Source organism: Dermacentor andersoni, chromosome 4 (assembly GCF_023375885.2).
Source record: "Dermacentor andersoni chromosome 4, qqDerAnde1_hic_scaffold, whole genome shotgun sequence".
Classification (NCBI taxonomy): domain Eukaryota; kingdom Metazoa; phylum Arthropoda; class Arachnida; order Ixodida; family Ixodidae; genus Dermacentor; species Dermacentor andersoni.
This window is the reverse complement of record NC_092817.1, coordinates 28899960-28920218: the sequence shown is the minus strand read 5'-3', so window position 1 is coordinate 28920218 and position 20259 is coordinate 28899960. Positions and strand designations below refer to the sequence as shown.

At 46.2% G+C, this 20259-nt stretch overlaps 2 protein-coding genes across 9 annotated transcripts in view; one reads left to right on the top strand and one right to left on the bottom strand.

Moving 5' to 3' along the window:
* Window positions 1–6920: 6920 nt before the first annotated feature.
* LOC126536611 (putative divalent cation/proton antiporter TMEM165) lies at window positions 6921–15833 on the bottom strand. Its single transcript, XM_050183645.3, has 6 exons — window positions 15202–15833; window positions 14980–15078; window positions 14841–14896; window positions 8546–8677; window positions 7195–7300; window positions 6921–7079 (listed from the first exon to the last, which is right to left on the bottom strand). The coding sequence occupies exons 1-6, from the start codon at window positions 15356–15358 to the stop codon at window positions 7009–7011; spliced, it is 621 nt and encodes a 206-aa protein (XP_050039602.1). The 5' UTR covers window positions 15359–15833; the 3' UTR covers window positions 6921–7008.
* Window positions 15834–19215: 3382 nt separating this feature from the next.
* Window positions 19216–20259, top strand: part of syd (JNK-interacting protein syd) — a 90708-nt gene continuing 89664 nt past the window's right edge. For 6 of the 8 annotated variants that reach the window (XM_050183620.3, XM_050183619.3, XM_050183618.3 and 3 more), the window contains exon 1: window positions 19217–19758. In XM_050183620.3, the coding sequence (XP_050039577.1) occupies window positions 19447–19758 (312 nt within the window). In that variant the 5' untranslated portion in view covers window positions 19217–19446. Of the gene's footprint in view, window positions 19759–20259 lie in introns of all 8 variants that reach the window. The other 2 variants (XM_055073544.2, XM_055073543.2) reach the window with 1 other exon arrangement.

The window sequence follows — 20259 nt, the reverse complement described above, 5'->3', positions numbered from 1 at the left end:
TATATAGTATTGCTGCGCTGTCGGATCTAAGGTCCCTGAATTAGTCAGGGACCTTAGTCGGATCCCCTCACCAACGCCATCTAACTTACCGACTTGAGGGCGTCCAGCGCTGGGCTTCGCGAATTGTCTGTGCTCGGACTCACAGCAAGGCAGTGTTACGGTTCACTACTAGCTGTGTGCGGCGATGAATGGAAAGGATGACAAGCTCCTGAGACACGACGTGCCTAATCGTCACGCTCGTTAAAGGGACATTAAAGCGAAACAATAAATCAGTTTAGGCTAATAAAGCTTTGTTTGAGAACCCTGCAGGCAGTCATTTCAAGATAATAGTTTGATTATTAGATGAGAAAATGAAGGTCGAAGTATCAGTATTTGAATTTCGCGCCGAAACCCCAATGCCGGTACGTCAGTCTGACGTCAGGGATTCCAAAGTATGTTTTCGCTTTTGGGCCGCGTTGGCTGAGTAAAGGTTCCCGAAACTTGTCATGTTTAATATTCGGTTCCTTTAGAACACAATGTAGTCAGTCAGGCTATATAATTAAATAGGCCCTTGAAGGTGCCATCAGAATCTATGACGTCACAGCGAGCAGGTGTGGGAACTTCAAGGAGGCGTCGCCACCCGTCTTTCGTTGTTGCGCTTTCTCTGGCTTACCAAGCGTCTTATCGTGGTAAGAGCGGTGTTTTTGGCGTCATAGAAAGGTAATTTACTGATGCAGAAGAAATCAATCAATCAATCAATCGGAAGAAATGCACCAGTGCATAATAACTACTCTCCTTTGTCCTCCATCCACCACCTCTACGCCAGGGAGTCGTTTCTCTCTGTTTTCCTCTGGGCTGACCAGTGGGCTGACAAGACCCTCTAGCAGCTAGGGATCAAGAGAGAATGAGGTTGCCCGGATGGTGTAGGGTATTGGGGGCTGGTTGGATGGATGTTATGAGCGTCCCCTTTGGAACGGGAGGTGGGTTGCGCCACCAAGCTCTTGCTATTATACTGTCTAATGTCCTACCTAGGTTAAACAATAAAAAAAAGAAGAAAAAAAAACACTATGAACTCCCACAACCAAATTTTCTGATCCCCTATTGCGAACTGTGCTTTTGTACATCTCCGTGTTTTGTCGTTTGCCTACTTTTATTCCACCAATCCTCCAATCGCCTCTTACTAATCCCTATTGCGGACATGTTTACTATTCCACTGCTCTCGCTGAACCCAAGGGCTTCAAGGAGGTCAATGGTGCCTAAATCGACCGCTGGGTAGACGTCTTAACATTGTAATAAAACATGCTCCATAGATTCCCTAGCTTTACCGCAGCAAGCACATGCTTCTTCTTCCTTCTTATATCTCACTTTATAGGTGCGTGTTCTAAGGCATCCCGATCTCGCTTCGAAAAGTAATGAGCTTCCCTTTGAGTTATCATAAATTGTTTTCTCTTAAAGGGACACTAAAGCGAAACAATAAATCAGTTTAGACTAATGGAGCATTGTTTGAGAACCCTGCAGGCAGTCATTTCAAAAGAATAGTTTGATTATTAGATGAGAAAATGAAGGTCCAAGTATCAGTATTTGAATTTCACGCCGAAACCCCAGCGCCGGAACCCCAGCGTGACGTCAGGGATTCCAAAGTATGTTTTCGCATTTGGCCCGCGTTCGCTGAATAAAGGTTCCCGGAACTTGACATGTTGAATATTTGGTTCCTTTCGAACACAATGTAGTCAATCTGTACCGCTATATATAATTAGTAGGCCCTAGAAGATGCCATCAAAATCCATGACGTCACAGCCCGCAGGTGCGGGAACTCAAGTAGGCGTCGCCACCCGTATTTCGTTCTTGCGCTTTTTCTGGCTTACCAAACGTCTTATCGTTGTAAGAGTGGTGTTTTTAGTGTTGTAGAACGGTAATTTACTGATGCAGAAGAAATCATTTTTCACTTTAGTGTCCCTTTAAGTAGTTACTCTTGGCAGGTTTCTTTTCCATTGCCGCCACCCATGAGATTATTTTGGCCTCTCTGACTTTCCGCTTGACGTTCTTTGTTGCAGTGTTGCCCACCCTATATAGGTCACATACTTGCAAGGTAAGCTTTCTAGTCCTTTTCTTCCACTGTGAATCAATGTTTTTCCTGTACAGCTACCTCAACACTCTCCCAGCCCATTTACCTTTTTCCATATTCCTCAATCGCTCTTCATACTCAATTTTACGGCGAGCTTCCCTCAGTTCCAAACTAGTCCAGCCCACATCACCCTGCACAGCTTCATTTGTAGTCTTCCCGTGAGCACCCAATGCGAGGCGACTCACTGACCTTTGGTACACATTGAGTCCTGATTGTACCCCTGATTTAAAGCAATTACAACCGCATTTCCAAAAGTAAGTCCTGGAACCATTGCACCTTTCCACATACCTCGGAGCACCTCGTACCTATTGTATGCCCATAGCGCCCTGTGCTTCATTATGGCTGCATTTCTATTCATTTCCCTTCACTGTTATTGTTTTTTCCTGTGTTTCCATATATCTATTGCCTTCGCTTATCCATACACCAAGGTATTTATATTATGTTACCCGAGGTATTTCCTGGCCCTGTGTCGCCACTGTTTGTTCACTGTTTTCATTGAATACCATAACACCTGATTTTCTATAGCACTAAATTTCAAACCTAAATTGTTACCTTCCTGTCCACAGATATTAGCCAGACGTTGCAAATCACTTTGCTTGTTAGCTAGCAACACAATATCGCCCGCATAAAATAAACCTGGAAGCTACTGCTCTACTATTGTACCCGCCTGTTTGTATGAGAGATTAAAACCGATATTACTTCCTTCTAGCGCCCTTTCCATCCTCACCATGTACATCATAAACAGCAGTGGGGATAAAGGACACCCCTGCCTTAGTCCCTTGTTGATATGAACTTTCTCCTCGCTCCTCATCCCTTCCCATTCAACGCAAACGGTATTTTATGGGTAAATCTCTCTCAAAATCTGTAGACAATTGTCCCCTAATTAAGCCTTCCCCTTCCAGAATATCCCACAAAATGTTGCGGTCTACGTTGTCATAGGCTCCTGTAATGTCTAAAAAGGCCACATATAACGGTCTGCTTTCTACTTTTGATATTCCAATACACTGAGTAAGAACAAATAAGTTATCATCTAAACGCCTACCTATTCTGAATGATGAGCAAAACGAGAACAAGGTGAAAGCAGGAGCCAACGTTTCGACAAGTGGACTTGTCTTCTTCAAGGCGACGTATGCTTTCCTTGCCACAGTGTGGGGTTCTTCTAAAGGGGAGAGGGTGTAAGGCGGATGGGTGCAGCAACAAGGGAAGGTGTGTTAGCTTGTCGAATTGAGAATAAAGGAAGGCTGTGCACAAGGCCAAGGCCACCCCCGTCTGTCAATCACGTGTCAACGGCGTTTGACACGCCGGCTGGAAAAAAAAAAGGAGGAAAGGAAAGGGCAGCAAAAAAGGATACGCCAAGAAACCAAATGAAGTGTTGTTGCCTATAGCTTGAAATTTAGCATAGCGAATAGATTCTAAAGCTCCCTTTGAAACGTTTATGCCTATTGGTTGCAATGTCTTGAAATTATGGATAAGGTATGAGTCTCTCTATTTTCTTTCTCGTTCAGAACGGAAATTTGACTGTAAGATGTAGAGTTTAAGTTCATCAAAGTTATGACCTGGTTGGTTGAAATGCATGGCAAGGGTTTGGGAAGCTTTTTAGCTGTGTCCGCACGATGTCCGTTTAATTTGACGTTCATTGATTGTCCTGTTTCACCAATATATTGTTTCTTACAGAAGGAACATTCAAGAATATAAATCACATCCGAACTTGTACAAGTAAAGCTAGATTTGACTTCATGTGTATAACTATTGGCGGTGCTTTTAATTTTAATGTCACTTTGAAGGTGCCTGCAGGTTTTGCACCTGGGGCGACAACCTGCTTTTATTACGGGGGAATGCTGTTGGCTGTCTTTTGCGTGCACTAACATGTCTTTAAAGTTCCTGTTTCGGCGATAGGTAACCCTAGGTACATTCGGGAACGCTTTTCTCAGACGCTCGTTACTTGATAATATTGGGTGGTATTTTCGCAGGATGTTGTTTATGTTTGGGAGTGCATTAGAATACTTTGTTATAAAGGCAGGCGGTCTGTCAGATTCTAGTGTGGGCTGTTTCTTCGCCAATTCCGACTGTCTCTCCAATCTTGATGCGGCATCATAAGCTCTATCGAGAGCAACTTGGGGATAGTTCCTTTCTGCTAGCGTTGTTTTAAGGTCATTTGGGTGGTGGATATAATCGTGGTCTTTGCTGCAGATTCTTCTTATTCGTTTCGCTTGTCCGATGAAAATTCTTTGCTTGCAATGTCGCGGGTGATGACTGTTCTAGTCTAAATATTGCTGGCTATCCATAGGCTTTCCGGTAAAGTGTCGTTCTCAGTTTTCCGTTTTCTATGTAGACCGTCGTGTCCAGGAAGTTGATCTGACTAGGAGAGTGGTGAGCAGTAAATTTAATACTCGGGTGAAAGCGATTGAAATGGCTAATTAAATCGGTTGAGGTGCTTGTGCCATGTTGCCATATTATAAATATGTCGTCAATGTAACGAAGATAGGTGTGGGGTATTAAAGGGTAGGATTTCAACAGGACTGCTTCAAGCTGTCCCATGAAAATGTTCGCATGCGTGGGAGCGAATGGCGTACCCATGCTAGCGCCGAAAGTTTGCAGGTAGTGAATAGAATCGAATTCGAAATAGTTGAGCGTGAGAACTAACCTAAGGAGCGATAAGTAAACTTCAGGAGCGTGCGCTTTGGGATTGATTGCGAGGGATCTAGAAACGGCGTGTGTTATGAAGATTGATTCATTAGACACCGCTGATTCCTAATTCGATTGTGGATATTATGGCTTGTAGGCCTAACACGGCTAAGCTTGGCTGGTGAAGGCACGTAAAGTTGGTTTGCTCAAAACTAAGCGCAACTAATTGTTTGCTGCTTACAGAATAACCTCTACATTGTAATTAAACACGAATACACAGAAGTCAAAATTACTGTTCCCTATCATAAAATGGTATATTTTATTCAATTATTTCTAAAAGCTTTTCCTTGACGCCATAGTGGCGCTGTCAGCGCAAGACGTTATCCGCAAACTCAAAACTCTAAAACTTTTGACTCCTGCGTGCCCCAACGCTAACACCCGCAAAGCTCTTTGGGGCCCCACACTATTGGGGCCTGTATTCTAAAGCTCTCTAATTCACGCGCTTTGCGTTTCAAGATCGGTCATAACATTACGCTTCAACTCCTCCACTTCCCCCCTGATCTCACCCCTGTCTTCTTTTCCTACGACTCCGCCTCCCTCCGTCACGAATGTCGCTGTTTCTTTTCTCCTTCTCGCTTCCGACCATCGTCGTCTCCATCATATTTCGCTTCTATCTTTTCTCGCGTCATCCTTGTTTCTTCGCATTCCACTCTATTTCCCTGTCATCCCATATCCTCTATTATAAATTAATTTCTTGTTCATTTGTTTATTTTTTTTTCCTGCACTGGGTGGCAGGCGCTCACGCGCAAGGGTTCTTGCGTGCCGAGCTCGCCACCGAGTGCAGGCTCACTCTTGTGCAATTATAACAGTTTTTTTTTTTTAGCTGCAACAAATTTTAAAGAATTTCCTGTGGCAGACAGCACAATTTTAACCCTTGATCTAAATGACTCGATGGGGCAGTCGTTACTTCTACGAGAAATCAGAATGCTTAATTGAATACTTAATATAATTACGGTAATTAAATTGTTAATTTCTTATTTTACGGCACATATTTTAATCTATGAATCAGAGCTAGTGAGTTCGCATGGCGTATGCACTTGAAATGAATTCCCAGGACTTACCACTATCGAGGTATTAATTTTCAGCGTCCGACGAAATGCATTGGTGTTCCAGTTACTTTTGTGCTTGCGGACTCACCGGCCATAATCCGTAGATTGAAATATGCGCCGTAAGGTAAGCGGTTAGTTAGCGTAGATATGTTAATTATTCCATTAAGTACTTTTATTTCTAGTGGAAGTAATGGCTGCCTCATCGAGTAATTTAAATCAAAGGGCTATTGGGCTATTTGCCACAGGAAGCTTTAGAAAAAATGGTGCACCTAAAAAGGACACCCTATATATATATATATATATGCACGGACAGTAGCGATATTAATATATACTTGAAGCCATGTGGCGCAAGTCCTGTGCGATGCAGGGGTACTGCAAAAATTACTGAGTTCGTGAATTTGCTGTCCGTCACCCAGTGGGTATAGTGCTCAGGAACATTAGGCTCGACTTTGAATGAACGAATTCTGGGGTTTTACGTGCCAAACCCAGGATTTGATTATGCGGCACGCCTTCGCGTGGGGTGACTCCAGAGTAACTTTGACTACCAGGGGATCTTTAAAGTGCCCCCAATGCAAGAGACACGGGCGCTTTTGCATTTTGCTCCCATCGAAATGCGGCCGCCGCAGCCGGGATCTGATCCCGCGACCTCCTGCAGCACAACACCATGCATAGCGACTAAGCCACCGCGGCGGGCGTTCGACTGGCCTCCACGAGAATCGTGTGCATATGACACCACGAGTACTGTGGCAGGGCCACAGCAGATGATGTCGAGTGTTCGCCGCAGACGCAAAAGCCAGGCATTTAGTACACGCTCCGGTGTTGTCAGTCGTAGATCCCCAGGAGCAGGTGTGAGCTGGTTCGCTGAAGTAAGGCTTTTAATGGAACCATAAAACATTTATGATTATTTACATTTAATTAACCCGTGATTTCTTAACCCAGCAAGGGGTAGCCGGCCTTTGCGCTGCCTAATCTATCTACAGTTCCCTCTTTCTTCCTCACCCCCATTTTCCCTCACACTTTCTACAATGGTTTGCTTCAACTTATGATGAGAGGTCTATACATATAACGGATAGTCGCACGTGTGGGCTGTGTTCATATGGTTTTAATTGACGATGAATAACACACACAATTGAAAGAACGGCGAAGCGCGTACGAGGTACAAAACAGTTGTCATAGTGTGGGGCCCATTATAACGTTCGAGCAGGCGAGCAGTAAGAAGACGCAACCACCCAAAAGAGTAACTGAAAAGGAAGAGAGAAAACGAAGTGTTCAGCTGATAGAAGCATATGCACGTTAGAAAAATACGTTACAGTCGGTTTTCAAAAGTGCTGATAGAAGTTTCAAATGTAGATTCACCTGAACGCAAGGACATCATATTTGCTATCAGGCATCCACCGTAGGCAGCAACCAAGATGCACACCGCGTGGCCCAAGATGGCGCCCGCGACAACTTTTGCGACCATCTGCAATACAGCACACAAGCTTAGCAGGCCGCAAACAGGCTGTATCTTGTTCTGTGCATGTATACACTTCTGTGATACTATCACATAGTATGATTAACGGTGGTTCCCGGGTAGGTCATAATTAAATAATCTACATACAGCCACCAGCAAGTCCTAGCTTCAGTACGGCTTGTGAGCTTTACAAGAACCTGTTTGAAAAACTTTGGAGTGCTCTTTCATTTTTTTATCTGCTCTGCATCAGCACCGACTGCACCTTTGGATAGTACTTTTTCTTTTGGCAGTCTTGTGGGTGAAGTGCTTTAGAAAGTAACAAGCTGAGGCCATAAATAAGGATGCTGAAAGGAGTGAACGTATCTGTTAGCTCTTTGTATGGTGGTTGTGTGCTGTTATTGAATGCTGGGTATTCTTTTTGTACAAAGGAATGAACCATGCGTACATATACTTCGAAATTTTGACCGCAACAATGACTTATTTATTTTGTGTGCCTCCCTCCATGCACATGTTAGTTCAGCTTCCACATGACCCCACTCCACAGGCAACACCGTCTGGATTCCCCCCCTCCCGGGAAAATGGGAACGCTACGCCTCTGCTTTCACTGCCACGGCCGCTCGATTTTCATCGAGCGGCCGTGTCACTGCTTTTACCTTGCAGCCAATTTGGCACACTAATTTTTGGTCACCCTGCAGCATCGGTGCCGCGTGACGATGAGTATGCACGTGGTACCATTTGGACATGTCGCTTCACCGTCGTACAAGACAAGCTTGCGTGCCGCTGAGGCGCCAACAATTTCGTGCACTCGCGGGCGTCTCCTCGCCATTCAGTTCTCGTTTTCTGGATGAAATAGGCCGGAATTAATTACTCGCAAGAAATTAGCAGCGTCGGCACCTCGGAAGTTTGGAACCTTCGGACGACTGGTTCCAATAAGTCTCACAATGGGACAGATCGTTTGACCCTTTCAGCAAAAGTCTTATAAGAATAGGTGCTCGTCTAATTACTGAGCCACTCAAGATGTATATGCCGCTATTAAAAATATACAATTTCGAGGAAATAATTTTTTGAGGCAACTTGAACGTCGCGCTTTTATCACTCAGTGTTGAATTTCGGTATAAATTGCGGATAATAGATTTTGCGAGATTGAATGAGCAGACATTGCGCTACAAGTGAGAATTGTTCCCGGGTTATTCGAGCGAAATCACATGCGTTCGTTACCACACGCGCTCACTCAGTGCGCGCTCGCATACTTACCTCATTGGCTGCAAGTGCGATCGTAGAGATCTGCGACCTGTCGCCCCATTCTCCCAGAAATATCAGGAGGAACGTCTGCACGAGGGCGGATTTGCCCAAAAGCATCCGCCAGCTTTTGTTTGCTCCAGACGTCTGTGGAATGTAGAAGAAAAAAAAAATAATTATGTTCAGGTGACGAAGCAGAACGACAGAAAAAGAAAGAACGAAAAAGAGAGATCAGTGGCGATTTAATGGTAAATGCGAGAGAACTGCGTTAGCATTACGTCGCGTTTCTTTGATGTCCCGGACACACACACACACACACACACACACACACACACACACACACACACACACACACACACACACACACACACACACACACACACACACACACACACACACACACACACGCTCGCACACACACGCTCGCACACACACGCTCGCACACGCACACGAGTGTGCACGTGAACATTTTGCATTGTGGAGAACGCGGTTTAATCTATGGATCCGGGACATCAAAAGGGTTCGACGTAATTTTCTTTGGCGGTTACGTGTTGTTATTGAATGTTACGAGGATATTCTTTTTGTACAAAGGAATAAACTATGCGCACATATGCTTCAAAATTTTGAAGTGTCTCCCTGAATGCACACAAAATAATAATAAAATAGTAATGCTAACACATTTCTCTCGCACTTACCGCTGAACCACCCCAGAATATTTTTTTTCTGCGTGAACCAAGGGCCGTATAACGTAAAACTATTCCAATATGTTTTTATTCCCATCTCCTGACGTCAAATTTGCGTAACCGCCGACGCAAGCATCGGGCGGTCACCCGCAGGGTTGTCTGAACAAACCAATCAAATGCTCCCCTTGTTAATAGGAGGTCACTTTTGTTTGCTTGAAAAACGAATAACATTGCCTGCAATGAGCTGCTTGTCTTGCATAATTGGCTCACAAGAGGCGAGGAGCATGCTCAAGTGGAGAGGGATTCGATGGGGCCGAGCCACTGCAGTGAATATCGATAACTGGATCAAGAGGGTGGTGCCGGAGACTGCGATTGGTCCGCTTTCTCTTGCTTAGCTTGCGGTGGCTCGTCGACAATCGCGGCGGCATGCAACGGAAGCTTAAGAATGACGCTAACACGGATCCTCAGCAAAGAAGAGTTGGCACGACGAGGTCGCAAACACGCTGAAAGTTCTGGAAAACGTTACACGGCCACGCAAGAAGTTTTATTACACACAAATAAACGCATGCTCTCCGGCAGGGGCGAGTAGCCAGTGCCGGAGCGATCGGCGGCAGCATCTTTTATTCCTTTCGGAACGGGGCAGCCTGCGCCTATTCAGTAGAAAATTCAGTTTTGTTCGGCATATTAATGCATCTTTTAAGCGTACGCGTCACTTTGACGCGGTAAGTTTTTGCGGTTTTGTGACATCGCGTGAGAGGCAGGTGAAGTGGGCTCAGCCCGAAAACTTTTGACCAATAGCCGAGGGCTAATGGCAAAAAGGTGTCGAATGAGAAATAACTATTTTGTTTTGTTCGGTCAAATTATGCACAATCAGTGTGTACACGCACACATCAGATGGGGAGCTATCGCGGTTTTTGTGACGTCGTGTGACAGGCAGGTGAAGTGGGGGTGGTCCAAAAAAGTTTTCGACCAATCGCGATGGGCTGATTGCAGAATTGGAATTGAAAAGCTTGGAATAGTTTTACGTTATAGCGCCCTTGGCAACTTAATTTTTGCCAGGCAACAACCTTCATTCACGAAAATCGCGACCACGTTTTCCTCTCTTTACCACAACTGCCCGTTCATCGGGGACTCCTTAATCTGCTGGTATATATACGCCTATATACTGGCGAAGCCTTTTCGTCCCATATTTTCGCCCATCACCCAGAAAGCAACGCGAAGCAATCGTAGGAGGTGGAGCCTTAAGGTTGGAGCCGTGTACTGCGGACTCTCAAGTACACAGCGCGAAACGAAGCGGATGCACTGTCCGCTGTGTGCGACAGGCGGCACGTGCATTCGTTTTTTTTTTATTGCGATAGCAATTATATGGACACTCCCGGCGCATTTCTGTCGTCGGCGTCACCGTGATGTCCCCTATAAAGTCCAAGCGTGATAACACCGTCTCCGCGCGCCCTATACTGTATGTGCAAGCCAAAGCGTGCGAGGGGAGCCGATGATCGCGGCTCAATCTCGCCCGCGCGAAAGGAAGGAAAGCGGGGAAGAAGCGCGCCGCCTTTGATCGCGTGAGAGGCACCCGACGTTGCGGGGCACCGGAGGGAAGGCGGCGTTCTACTACGGCTGCAACTGCGTATGTGGCGGCTGCGCGCGGTCACGCGGCCCTGTCTTGAGAACTGTCTGCGCTGGGGGCAGAGTCTAGGTGCATCGGTGGTTTGTAGCTTTGTGTGTGGTGTGTGTTCTCGGCGTTCAGTTTGCGTTGAAGTGATAGACAGCACGATGGTCCACGGTGGGAAACTCCCCGGCTTCGGTGGCAGAGGTAATTGGCGCCATCTATGGGGAGGGCGAAGCCGAAAATCCGTTTCCCTTGCATGGCCTCCTAGATCGTCGCGCGCACGCGCGCCGATCCAGGTGGCCGAGCCCTTGCCCCCCCCCCCCAATCCCTCCCCCATAGAGTTTCTCACTATAACACCTAGAGGGTAATCTGGCGCCACCGTCTATGGGAGTTTCTTAAGGGGGCACCGTGCCGTCATGGGAATGACGGTATATGTGTCTGCGAGGCTCGTGTTGGCTGGTGTTGTAAGAGGCTTCGTCTAAAACGTGGATATCGCTACGCAAATAACGCGTTCTCAAAGTAAAATCTTCATAAAATATTTCCATTCACGCATATTACATCTTTACTCACCCACGATGCATGACCAAGCGAAGAAAAGCAAGAACAGACGACCAACTGTTTCAAAGCGAGCGCGAACCTTGTCGTCTGTCCTCCAACTTTAGCGGCCCGCTGATACTTTTTACGTAACATGTAGTCGTACACACAATAACAAGTTCTCATAGTTAAACAAAACATGTTTTTGCGTAATAATAGAGAGTTTTAGAATAGGGGCCCCAAACGTTTTGGGGCCCCAAAGAAATAGCGTCGAAGCCACTGCGCATGCGCGAGACGCAAACTGCATTTGGGTTTTGCGTTGGGAACGCTATTTCACCGATTTAGCGGGAGCTCAAATAGCGTTCCCAAAAGCTTTGCGTCAACAAACATGGCGGCACCCATCGAAGCGACGGCTCTAACCTAGCACCAAACTGTGTTCGATTCGCGGTAATGCGTGAAGTTCGCAAGCTAGGAGAAGTGACTGCAGTTATCGCTTTCTCTCAACTAGCGTGTGTTATGAAGATTGATTCATTAGACGCCGCTGATTCCGAATTCGAGTGTGGATTTTATGGTTCGTAGGCCTAACACGGCTAAGCTTGGCTGGTGAAGGCACGTAAAGTTGGTTTTGTTGCTCCAAACTAAGCACAACTAATTGTTTGCTGCTTGAAGAATAACCTCTAAATTCTAATTAAACGCGAATACACGCAATTCAAAATTACTATTCATATCATAATTAAGATGGTATATTTTATTTAATTATTTTAATCGTTTTTCTTAGACGCCGTAGTGGCGCTGTCAGCGCAAGACGCTATCTGCAAACCCGCAAACACGTGCCCGCAAAGCTCTTTGGGGCCCCAAAATATTGGGGCCCCTATTCTAAAGCTCTCTAATGTAGTGAAAAACTCTATGCCCTCCCCTCGCCCTCCCTCACCTTCGACTGTCTCCGCGCGCGCGCCGTGCGGCTCGGCGCCAGCTTCTGCTGCATGACGTTTCATGTTTCGTTATCTGCTGTTATCGGGAAGCGTGCGCTGCTGTACGTTGACCGGCGTGGGTAGTTTCGTCAGTTTCGTGGTCCTCGGTAGCTGTGTGCTTGTGTTCCACGATGTTTCACCCGTGTCACGACTCCTACCGCTCGTGCATCGTGCAGTGGTGCACGAATACCTCAAAAACAAGTCCTGCAAGGTTGTTCCGCGTGCCTGGTGAGCGCGCTTACCCAAGGACATCAGAAGGAGCATGTACACGAACACAGCCCTGTCCATGTGGGTGCTCCATGAGCCTCCGGTCGTCGTTGCACCTTGATTGTGCTACACTTCCCTCTTGCCGGTAGAGAAAGCTGATAAATAGATATTCCTCCTCATTGTCACCTGGTCTATGACTTGTGTTTTTCTGTGCCAATTCTCATTCTGCAACTTCAGTAACTTGCCCAGATTTCCATTCCGCCCCCAGTGCTTTTTCTGTGTGTCACGTTTTACAAACGTACTAACAGCTGAAAAATCACTGCTCTTTTTGTGTATTATCTCAGTAATTATCTCTGTGTAGGCATGATACGCTTTTTTTTTCTTCTGGAAAGCATGAGCATTTTTGCTGTTCGTGTTTATTATACAAAGGAGTGCCCAGTAGGTACGACTTAGTGCCTTAATTTTACTGCTAAGCAGTGCATTCGGGGCGAAAGAAAAGTCGTGTTGTTGGCTTATTTTACCTCGTCTTTGATAGAGGAATAGGCCTTTGTGCGAATGTTTTCTATGTGCTGCTGCAAAAGCCGACTACTTTCTGTTCCCCCTTGCCACCGTTACTCAAGTTGTGGCCAAGTGCAAAATAATGTGATAATGTGTATTTCAGTTTTTAGTACAATGTTATTTTTGTTCTGCTATGTGTTTTTCATTTTGTTCAGTAGTAATGAACATGTCACGCATTTCATGTACTTTCGTGCAGGTTTATAAGTAAGCTACTTTTTGAATGGCTGTCAATCAAACAATGTTAGCATTTTATTCTATTTACTGGGTATTTTGCGTGTCATTGTTTTTGCCATTACCAGTGAGTTTTTTCCTTTCTATAGTTGTCATAACTATGTCATACACGTCGTCCAATTTTGTGCAATATCTTAGTGCATATATTAGAAGCTCGTCTACATTTCGGTCTTGAGGGCGTTATATAAAAATCTTTTTTGTTGTTGTTGTTTAATATGTGTGTGTACATAAAACGGCCTTCGCGTTTTCTAGCGCTTTCTTGTTATTTCACCGTCTGTGCACTTTTGTGTTTAGTACTCTTGTATATGTCGTGAACCTTTCACTTTTGCTCATTTTTTGAGCGTGTATCACGCCGCGTTATAAGAAAAATCTTTATTTTCGGAAACGAAGTCAATAAAGCGAGACCAAAGATATGTTGTGTTGGAAGTGGAATTTTTTTTTATGACCCGGCACATGCTGGTATAATATAAGTATGGGCAAGACTGCGTGCGTGCCAACGCATAGCCCAGGGCGCACCACGCGCCAGCTCGCAAGCAATGTCAATGCGCGGCGTAGCGCGCGCATTGCTTGCGAGCTGGCGCGTGGTGCGAAGTAGCGCGCACGCGCGATTAAAAAAAAGATCAAAACAACCCGCTGCGTACAGGTAAAAAAAAACAGTAAGCGGGGCGCGCGTCATGGGGGAGAGAGCGGAGCGGGTCAGCATAACAAAAAAACAAAGAAAAGAAAAACGTTTGGGAAAGGAGGCGCCGCGCGGCAGCTGTTCCTGTTGCCATGACAACGTAAACAATCGTGTGCGCCGCCATTTTGCTTCTGCATCGCCCTGCGGTTAGGGCCGTAACTGAAGGGGACCTTGGCGCTGGCGTCGAAAGAGCGTCTGCTCGAAAACAGCCAATGGCAGCCATGCGGAGATTCACCCCTGTGCATGGTCACTTCGCTCGCTACTGCTGCCGAGTTTCCTCCCGCCAGTGTTTTGACAGCGAGTGTCTGCAGTCATCTAGGGTGATGTGCTCATGTTTGCTGGGCGCGCTGACACCATGCTTGTTAATTAGTTAGCAAGCGAATGTTTACCAAGTTTGTACGGCCGATAAAAACACTGTCCTTACTTCGTATGGCTTTCTGCCAATTTGCTATCGCAATCGATGCTTCGCCATTCGGGTGAAACTGCGACTTTTTTTTTCGTTTTTTCCATCTTAGTTGCGTAAGCACGTAAGGCAGTTGTGCATAACTCTCACTTAACGGTCATCGAGTCTGTTCACTGTTAAAGCTGGGAGGAAATCTGGGATAATAAAGAAGAGCAATAGCCATGCAAATTGATTTCATAGCGATATTACGCCTACTATGGGACATATGCTTCCAGGATTAAAGGTATGACATTTAAATCGCGCTTAAACTGGCAATAAAAAACGCTTACAACTCTTGCACTTTTACAGAGCTTAACATCTCGAATCGAGGGTAGTGCAAGTAATGATTTAATGAAGAATAGACGAGAAAAAAAGGGGAAAAAAGACTATATATACCTCGTTTTCAGCTTCCTGGATAATAACCTTAGTTTGGCTTTTCTCCATTGCATAACCTGAAAACACATGTGCATATGTATTTAACATATATAGGTCATAACAACTGATAATTGAAGGGACGTGCCCCGATCGCACTAACCTTCAGCAATCATTCTGGAGCCGAAAATAACGAGAAGAATCACGGACAGGTAATGCGTGTAGTCCTTTTGCAAGATGGAGGCGACTGAACCAATCATTGCTGTATAAAGACAAGAACATCAGTAATGAGAAGCATTGTTATTCACTTATCAAATGGAAGTCGTGCTATCATCATTTTCCTACCACGTGCCCTACGTTATAAGGTACTATAATATCTGCGTACCTGAACAGACGGACATCAGCGCATTGGCCGACAGCGCTCCTGCAATGGCGGATGTCTTGGAGTGTTTCATGGCCATCAGCGCCGTAATGAAGAAGGTCTTGTCTCCCATCTCGGAAAATATGATCATGGTGGCTATCGCAAGAGTTTGGGGATCCATCTTTTCTGCAATCGTCGGTGCTGTAGCACACGTTCAACTATGGTTGAATGACAGGGCACGCACTATGAGACTAAACAGTGCTAGGTCAGCAGCTTTCGTGAACGGGCGTTTACCGACGGTCGAGGGATCTTCAGCTCCTTTTGCGATATAGCATCGGGTCGGCTGAGGCGTCGAGTGGAGTGCTGGTGTTTCTTGCGGCTGCAGCACAGTCTTGTTTATCTTCTAGAAGTACGTATGCGCACATACGTGTGTCTTGAGCCGATTGTCTCCTTTCAATTATCTTATCTATTGTCTCCACGTGCGTGTTCAGGCTAACATCGCAGTCTTCGAACAGGCAACAAGAAACGGACTACTGATAGTAACTTCTTTAGGTGCGGTGGACGCGCGAACCTACAAAACGCACACGATATCTTAGCGTCTGCACATATATTCGCATCTGTAATCACTGGGTGCAGGTGAAATACTTGCGTTGAGAACATTTTATGAGTGTGGCATATCTGGTATATTCAGTGACCTCTAAGGATATATAATTTTTTATATCTTTGTTAACGGTATACGTGTTAGCATTGCAAGAAAGACTTCTGGGCAGAAACTGTCACTCAATTTTCTGTGATATTTGTGAAGGCTGCGCGCTTCCAGCTGAACGCAGCTGCACATCTTGCAAGCGACGCGCTTACATATAATAAAATAATAAAAAATCAATACACCAATAAAGCTCGCCGTGTGGAGCAAGTGCTGCAGTGCCTTAATTGTTGCTGTGGAAACTGAGCAAATGGCAGTGACTCTTGTTGCATTGGTCATTTCTGTTTTTGACCTTTCAGCGGCTCACGGTTGAACACGGCCACACACGCGGCCGACCGCACCGCCGCGCCGCCATCGAAGCGCAGAAATGGGAAATCCTCAGGAAGCAGCACCGCTACTAGATACTTTTCAGTTATAAAACTCCGCCTGGGAGCGGCGCGAGAACGTAACCCTCTGCCGTCTCCTCTCGCGAGGTGGCGCTGCCGCCACGGTTGGCCTAGTGTTCCTGTATATGCTCCCGCAGGGAGCAGAGTTGCGCATAGTTCCGCCGCCGTGATCCAGCTCTGCAGCGAAGCCACTCCTCGCGCGCGCAGGAGCCAAATGCCGCGCGGTGTTCCGCCTTTTTCTCTGGTGGTCGCGAGCTACAAGCTCCAATTGTTCGCAGGCGCTTAGCAAAGGGCACTTGTTAATACAGGCTACGCTCGAACGAGTCATTCGTGCAGCCGGAGGGGGTGGGCTTCCAACCAACCGAAACTTTGTATGTACCTATGTAAACACGCATATACAAACACACACGAACGTACAAATATGGGGTGGGACCGCCTTCGATTCCCCAAGATAATATACTCCTGTGGCTCGAAAAGCTCCAAAGTTCGCTCGCAAACGCGCAGTACGTTGCCACAAACAGCGGTGCAATGATTTTCAGCATGCATATGAAGTTGTCTTATCATGGCCAGAAAGCAAGAAATGTTTTAAAGGGTGTTTAAAACTTCACACACGTAAGGTGGACACTTAGCGCATTTTGGCTGCCGAAACCAGCCGATTAATGACCGTCGCCAAGAGAGCTATCGTGCCTGCAGTTATGTCAGTGACCGTTAACAGAGCGCCATTTCTCACTAACCATCGTTCACAACAGCTGCACGTTTTCGGTACATGCGGTGCAGACACAGATTTAGCGCATTTCAAATGTTGACATGTGCACATTTTAAGCAAAGCTTACTTTTATTTACTATTACTATTTAGTAGTACTTACTATTTAGTAGTGCTTACTATTTAGTAGCAGCAAATCTGCAAATAGAAAAAGATTCAAGATGCAATAGCTTCTAGCTGCTCCTCTGAACGCACGATCGACGGTCCACTGATTGCAATGGCGATGGTACTGACGGAAACGACGAGTTCGCATGAGTCGGCGATGCGCCCGTAAAGTTGGCTTCGCAGCGGCGCGGATCATTTGACGTCATTTTTCGCGCTCGGCCAATAGCGGTGCGAGCGGCGCCGGAAAAGGTATGCGCAACTCTGCTCCCTGCGGGAGCATATACAGGAACACTAGGTTGGCCCGGTTGGCTACGGAAGCTTCCCAAGGCAGCAGCGCGCCGCCGACTCAATGCCAGTCTTTTTTTTTCTTTTGCTGCTTTTCGTGGCGCTAAATATTCAAAGAATAGCCTTTTTACATTGTGCACTCTATAAAAAGCAGCTAATAGGTGAATGAAGAAAAGAGCGAAGCCTTTCGTTTGTGGCATGTTGTTTTATGTACCATGAAAAAAAGAATAGGACCGATACAACGCCGGATTGATGAATCTAAGCATGCTGCATCGATATTCACAAAAGATGCGCTTTCTTGGTTGCTACAGCTACTGCTTTCTAGTTGACAGTTCGTATCCCTGGAGTAAAAATGGATCTGCATAACAATGAAGAAATTCAGTACTTCGCACGTGAACGCGGACATATGCTCTGCACAACCAAGAAGAGGGAGGTAGCACCCCTCTAGATCATCTAAAACCTTCCAAAATATCTCTCCGTAAAGGCCTGCCTCATCCAGGGAAGCTGACACACTTCTGTTAGCTGTCATCATAAAGCCCAGCATCTTCGGCGTCGGGTACTTTAAGGAACCTTGCTTGAGACTTCTGTACTCAATTAAGTAACTGTGGCAGCCAACTGCTGGGATTTCAGAGCTTATGTCCGCTATGCATAGATCACATGGTGTGCCCTTTCTGACTTTATGAATGACATATCCACACAGATAATAACCAGCATTGTCCTCTGTTTCCTCGAGCATAAGTGTGCTCATTGCGAGCACGTTCTGGTGAGCTGCTTGGCTCCACGCAACTTATCAACGTCGCCTCAATGGCATTGCGAAGACTATGTTTTGACTTGCAGGCTTCTCTGGTCTGCTTGATTGTGTCGTTGACGCCGACGAGCACAGAGCCTGGCACACCTTCCACACTCCCACGTAGCGCCAGGTGTATACAAGATTTTAACAGGTGTATACAGGCTTAGAAGGCGGAATATCTGCGTGAAGTTGTTTATAGTTGGATGGGACTCACCTCCACCGAAGGAACGCACTAGTCCAAAGTGTCACTGAAAAAACATGAGTGGGTGAATTTCCTAGCAAACAGTGTAATGTGAATGCAGTCACAACAAATGTGAACAGTGTACCTCCAATGGATCTTGATTTAACTTGGCTGTCAAAACATAGAGCGAACCTTGACGCAGCAGATTATCGACAATGTTTAAACTCGACATCAGAGTTACTCGCAGCGACTCTGTCGTTTCTTATGATGCAAAAAGCTTCAGGTTCTTTTGAACTGCGTTCTGTTCTGTCAAGTTTAGCAGTTTCAAAAAATCTTTGATGACTTGAAATGACTAGTTTAACAAGTTTATAGCCCTCAGGAAATGCGCACGAAGTTGAAAGGTGGTGGTCTGGTACACTATTTCGTCGTAGAATGCTTGCAAGGTTTTATTAACACAAACAAAAAAACAGGAGTAAAAACTGACAAAGTGATAGTTAGGAAGGGCGCTGCACCCTCCCTAGCTAACACTTTGTTTCTCGTGGTTTTTCTGGTTTCATTGCCGTTTCATTGTTTCATTGCAGGCATGTTTGCTCACAAGACCAGCAGCATTTTCCTGACACACAAATAAGAAACACGAGCAAAACGTGCCATGTTGCTGCACGCATCAGCGTCTCTGCCCGCCCTCACAAACGTTGCTCGCACCGCCCGCCTTCGGGCCGACAGTGTCGCGCGCGCCGCCCCGCGGGCGCGACAGAAAGGGGCCAGGTGCCGCGGCGGAGTTTGACAACTGAAAATAATCTAGTAACGTTGGGAAGCAGAGCATGGCCAACGCGCGTGCTGAAGTTGACCGTACTCCTTTCCCGTATCTATGCAGGGGTTCGTCGGCTTGGCAGTTGTCGGTCAGCTCAGACAGGACAAACTTCGCATCTGCGCCAATCGTTATGGGTATCCAGGCCCTAGGCCTAGGAAATAAGCGTCTCCACGCCCTAAATTACAGTATTTCATCGGCTGAGGAGTAATAGAGTGCCCGTAATAGTCAGCGAACGCTCCACAAACATGGAGACGGAATCTCCGATGCAGGAAACCGTCTACGGAACGACGAACGAAGAGACGCACGATGTGATGTCCGAAAAAGTGCAGACGTTGGCTGGTAATATATACCAGGAGTTCCAGCGCATGATCGAGAAGTATGACGAGGATGTGGTCAAAGATCTTATGCCACTCGTGGTGAACGTTCTCGAGAGCTTGGACTTGGCTTGCATGGAGAACCAAGAGCATGAAGTGGAACTTGAGCTGCTCCGAGAGGATAACGAACAGTTGGTGACACAGTACGAGCGCGAGAAACAGCTGAGAAAAGCCGCCGAACAGGTGATGTTGTGCTCATATTATTCTGATGTATTGATTCATCTCTGCTTTCTTGGCATTGTCGTTTGTTGCTAAGAGCTAACCACTGCCCTGAGCCTGCGAGTCAATTTCCGGTGTAGAGCCGTTGTGAAATGTTGGCAAGAATGAGATTCTTGCTCTCACCTCACTAATTAGCGTGATACATCCTGTAAATCACGCTATGTAGAGGCATTCAAGAACGGTCAAGCACCATACTGTCGTAGTCTGGTGGTATTCAGTGCGGAACTCCATTCACCACATTTTAGGTCGACGGTCACGGGCCCGGGCACAGTTATGTTTCTCGCTTGCACAGTGCGTCGGCAGTCGTTGAGCCTGGTGGATTAACTACCACTGTACTTGTTCATGATCAGGGGGCTTTCTCTTTGTATATGACCACAACAAAGTGTAACAGCGAACAAAACGGAGAGTTATCATGATACGCAGATCGTATTCACATCTGTACTGTTTCCTTCATCGCATGATACT

What these genes read in the sequence shown, in the direction of transcription:
- LOC126536611 (XM_050183645.3), bottom strand. Translation starts at nt 15,358, where the DNA reads ATGGATCCCCAAACTCTTGCGATAGCCACCATGATCATATTTTCCGAG. An exon ending in CTCCAGAATGATTGCTGAAG is followed by an intron (nt 14,897 to 14,979) that starts GTTAGTGCGATC and finishes ATGTGTTTTCAG; the next exon opens with GTTATGCAATGGAGAAAAGC. An exon ending in TCCAGGAAGCTGAAAACGAG is followed by an intron (nt 8,678 to 14,840) that starts GTATATATAGTC and finishes TACATTCCACAG; the next exon opens with ACGTCTGGAGCAAACAAAAG.